This window comes from Octodon degus, unplaced genomic scaffold (genome assembly GCF_000260255.1).
Source record: "Octodon degus isolate 3935 unplaced genomic scaffold, OctDeg1.0 scaffold00029, whole genome shotgun sequence".
NCBI lineage: Eukaryota > Metazoa > Chordata > Mammalia > Rodentia > Octodontidae > Octodon > Octodon degus.
In genome coordinates this window covers 12,852,187-12,856,881 of record NW_004524605.1, presented here as the reverse complement: position 1 = coordinate 12,856,881, position 4,695 = coordinate 12,852,187, and the positions used below count along the sequence as shown (strand labels likewise).

Here is a 4,695-nt window from a genome sequence, read left to right as displayed (position 1 = left end):
AGTGACTCATTTAGGTTAATGACTCATTCCGGCTTTTTCAAGGTGATTGATACTTATTTAGAATATCAATCCCTGATGCCCATCCTTAGGGAAGTATGTGGCTGTCTTTGTTTCCTCTTGAAGGTCTTGAGGTCTGTCCCAAAGCAGAAGGGAAGCGTCTGTCTCTTCCAAAGCTGCGAAGTCACCTAGTCTTCCATATTGTCTCCTTGAGGGCCTGCCCCTGTCTGACTGCCTATAATATTTCTATCTAATTTAGCTGCAACACTAATTTTGACAACTGCAACACTAATACTGTAGTGGAGGTTGAGGCAGGAAGACAGTAAATTGAACCCAGCCTATGCAATTAACAAGGCTGTATCTCAAAGAGGAAAAAAAAAGGGGATCAGGGAAACAGCTCAGTAGAATAAGTGCTTGTCTGGCAGGTGCAAGGGCCTGAGCTCAATCCCCTGTTCTGCCAAAACAAAACAAACAAACAAACAACAACAACAACAACAACAAAAAACCAAGCAAGCTAACCAAGCCATGCCAAAGCAAATGAACAATGAGAAAAAGAAGGAGGTCAAAGGCGTAACTCTCACCTGAGGTTAGTGTAAGTCTCTAAAGTCTGCCTATGTGGCCTTGGGACAAGCCAGAAAAAATAATTTAAGTGGCTCCAATAATGTAGTCTACATGGTATATTTCACAAGAGGTGGAAAAGAGCCTGGTGGGGTGGCACACAACTGTAATCCTAGCAGTGTTGGAGGCTGAGGCAAAGAGGCTGCAAATGTGAGCTCTTTCTGGGTAACTTGGTAACTCAGCAAGATCTTGTGTCAAAATTAAAACTCAGATCTTCCTAGGGATGGAAGGCATGCAAGGCCCTGGTTCAGCCAAGTCACTGCTGTTGCTGCAGGGTTCACGCAGAAGGTGGGACACAGCCTTGGTGAGCCAAGCCCACCCCATCTCCACGAAGCCCCTCATAGCTGCAAAGTCGGAAGTGGAGCACCTGTTACTACTTGGGAGGGAATTCCTGACTCTTTACTCCAAAGGAGGAGTTAATGAAGGACTAGGCGGCTTACTCATGTCTGCGTGGCTTAGTGAGTAAGAAAGAGTGTCAGCTTCCTGCTGCTTGGATGAGTGAAAAGCAGCCGCCCGCAGCACGTGGATGCCAGCGCGTCTCCAGCACAGAGCCTCTGCACGGGAAGGGGTGCTCCCTTAGCTGGGCACCGGGGCCCTCGGAACCGCAGGGCAGCTCTCAGAGTTCTGCCCCAGCTCCTGGGCTCATGAGGCTGATAGCTTGCAGGAGACAGAGGTAGGGGGTTTAGCTCTGCGTTAGCAGGGAGGACATCAAGGCTCAGAGGGCTGTGTCACACTAAGGTCCCCAGCCCTGTGAATGAACCCAGTGTGTGCTGAGGTCCTCTTGACACCCCTCAGCGCAGGTAGCCTGAGCTGCTGCTTCGGTTGTGAGAGGACAGAGGGCTTCGTGTCCTTCTCCGCCCCTCTTAGGCTCGGTGATGTTGGCACGGAGCTGACTGAGCCGAGGCTCCCACCACTGCCCCCAGCTCTCTGCCCCAGAAGTCAGCCCTTGCTCTGGATTCTGCGGCTTCTCCCCACACTCCTCATCATCACCAACTCTGGGTGCTTGCTGAGTGCTGCCTTCGCTCTTGTGTCAGAACCAGAGTCAGAGCGCAGGCTGTGGGTGGGAAGGAACTGGGGAAGGAGAGAGCTGACCCTGCCCACCCCGAGGAGCCTACACAGCTCTGCAGCCTTGTCTGCTTTCCTCCTTCAGAGCAGGTGCTCGTGACTGACGGTTGGGGCCAGAAGAGAAGCTGCACCCTGAGGATCAAGACCTGCGAGGTGCACACACCCTGGGGCCAGCATGATCCTGCAGCCTCAGGCGGTCGTCTTAGGCCTCCTTCTCCTTCAGACAGGTGAGTGAGCAGGGTGGCCTCTGCGGCTGGTGATTGAGGAGGAAGACAGGATCAGGGCTTACAGGTTGGTTCAGTGCCGCTGAGGAGCAGAGAGCTGGGATGAAATCGTGCTCAACATAGTTATGTCGCTGCTATGAACTCCAAGCTCGAGGGCTTAGGGAGCGAGCTGAGAGGAAGAACAGGAGCTGGGATTCATACTATAACAGGGCAGGTGTGGGTAGATGTGTGCACACAGGGGAGTGAGCGTTTCATTCAGGTTTTTTTTTGTTTTGTTTTGTATTTTAGTAGGGTCTACAGGGTCTCACTACATAGATTAGACTCGCAGTGATCCGCCTGTGTTCAGCCTCCCAAGAGCTGTGATCACACGGTGCGCACCACCACAATGCCCAGTCTCAGTGGCCATCTGAGTGGCCCCGAGGGCAGAACTGGCACTACATTCCAGGGACCCAGGTCCTTCCTCTGCCTAAGCAGGCACTTTAACCTCCTCAACTATTTGCCTCCCACCCCCCCTGTTCATTCAGTTCTGTGCCTTTTAGTGTTTTAAATCTGTGTTGAGCCACCATTATAAGTAAAAACTCCCTCTCTACCCCGCTCCCTTTCTATCTTCCTCTTGTACTGAGGAGGGATCCCAGGGCATTCATGCTGAGCTACATTTCTCCCTATTTATAAGTTTTATCTTGAGGCATGGCACACTAAGATGCCCACGTTGGGTTTAAAATTGGAGTCCTACTCCCTTCTGGGGTCACAGACCTGTGCCCTTACACCTGGTCACTGCATTGGTTTTTTTAAAATTTTATTTATTTGTGTGTGTGTGTGTGTGTGTGTGGCCAGCTCAGCCCACCAGGGGGCGGAGCTGACTGGCATGTGGTGCTGGAGGATTGAACCACGGTCCCTGTGCTTTGCTAAGCTTGTTCCAAGTAGGTGCTTTAGACCACTGAGCCATCTCTCCAGCCCCACTGCATTGGTTTTCAAGTGCATCATTAGGTTGCTGCCGAAGGCTTTCAGGCCTTGTGTTTGACTGACTCGCTTTCCGGGCTGTGCTCAGAAGAGATCTCTGGTTAGAAGTTCTTTTTGACAGACTATAAAGCCTCTAATTAGCCTTGGTTCTTCCTAGAAGTGTTGGTCAATGCATTTTAAAAATTTTGATTCCTGAAGAGTTTACTAGACTTATGCTTTTAGCCAATGCTATTTTAAACCACACATTAGTTCTTCTTTTGTTGGTGTGTCAGTTATAGATAAAATAATTTCAGGAATAAGAACCCTTTTAAAATGTAATGAAAATTAAAAATTTGGAGTTTAAATACAATAGGATTTATATTTATGTTTTAAATACTGGAAATTAAGCCCAGGACCTTCACACTGAGCTGTGTCACCCACTCTTTCTTTTTTTTTTTTTTTTTTTCTCCCTCAAAAGATCTTGGTAAGTCTCTAAATTGCCTATGCTGGGGAGGAACTTGTGGCCCTCCTGCCTCAGCCTCCTCTGGTGCTGGGGTTACAGGTGTGTCCCACTATGCCTGTACAGACTTGATTTTTTAAAAGTGTATTTGAACTGATACAGAGATTGCATCTGGAGGAGAGGATCAAGAACCTGGAGTGGAAGGGAGTCTTTTCACTATATTCCCATTTCTACTATTAGTATTAGAATTTTTTAGAACCCCGTGAGCTGGGCATGGCGGCACACATCCGTGCATCGCCTCCTGGTTAATTTTTGTTAGCAATCTTTCCTCTAGGAAATCTATATATATATAACAGTTTTGCATTAGAAATATTTTGCAATTCTCTGTATAACGGTAAAAATATAAACTATACTCGCCTGCCTTGTCTACACATGTGTCCATTAAACATTCATACTGGTAAGTAATATCCTAACAGAAAAATGTGGATAGGATTAAAATTGGAAAGTTTAAACTGTAGCTAGGCATGTAGAGCTCACCTGAATTCTCAGCTACTCGGGAGACTGAGAGAAGAATGCTTCAAGCTTGAGGCCAATGCCAGGTAACTTAGTGAGACCCTGTCTCAAAATAATGCCTTCTGGGAAAATAGCTCTGTGCTAGAGCCCCTCCCTTGCAGTCGTGAGACTGAGTTCATTGTCCGGTGTAAAAAAGAAAAATCATAGGGCTGGCCAAATAGTTTAGCAGATTAAAGTGCCTGCTTAGGCAGATACAGGCCCTGGCCCCACCCCTGGGGCATTCTAAGAAGGCAGTTGAAGACTGGGCATGGTGGTGCGCATCTATAATCCCAGCTCTTTTTTTTTTTTGAGGAGCCATGGATTGAACTCAGGCCTTTGCACTTGCCAGGCAAGTGCTTATTCCACTGAGCCATGTCCCTGGCTCCTTAATCCAAGCTTTGGGGAGGATGAACACAGGCGGATCTCTATGAATCCGATCTATGTACTGAGACTCTGTAGATCCTTACTAAAAGACAAAAAAAAAAAAAAAGAAAATAATGGTATAAATTCATGTTTACAGAATACACAAAGAAAATAATAAGAATAAATATATTAAAAAGTGAAAACTTCAAAGAGCTCAGCGACACAGTGCTTTCCTGGTACATGTGAGATCCTACATTGAATTCCCAGTACAAAACAAAAAGGGAAAACTAGAAATAATGATTTTGGGGTTGAGATGTAGTTCACTGGTATAACACACCTTCCTGGTAAGCCCAAGGCCCTGAGTTCAATTCCTGATGCTGAAAAAAGAAAAGAAAGAGGGCCAGGGAGATGGCTCAGTGGACTAAGCACTTCCCTGGCAAGCGCAATGGCCGGAGTTCAATCCCCGGTTTCTCCAAA

At 47.3% G+C, this 4,695-nt stretch overlaps 1 protein-coding gene across 5 annotated transcripts in view; it reads left to right on the top strand.

The window, feature by feature from the left end:
* Positions 1-1,004: 1,004 nt before the first annotated feature.
* Havcr1 (hepatitis A virus cellular receptor 1) overlaps positions 1,005-4,695 on the top strand; it is a 30,838-nt gene continuing 27,147 nt past the window's right edge. For 4 of the 5 annotated variants that reach the window (XM_023713238.1, XM_023713237.1, XM_023713234.1 and 1 more), the window contains exons 1-2: positions 1,005-1,295; positions 1,766-1,907. In XM_023713238.1, coding sequence (XP_023569006.1) covers positions 1,856-1,907 — 52 coding nt within the window. In that variant the 5' untranslated portion in view covers positions 1,005-1,295; positions 1,766-1,855. Of the gene's footprint in view, positions 1,296-1,616; positions 1,908-4,695 lie in introns of those variants that run through there. The other variant, XM_023713235.1, reaches the window with a different exon arrangement.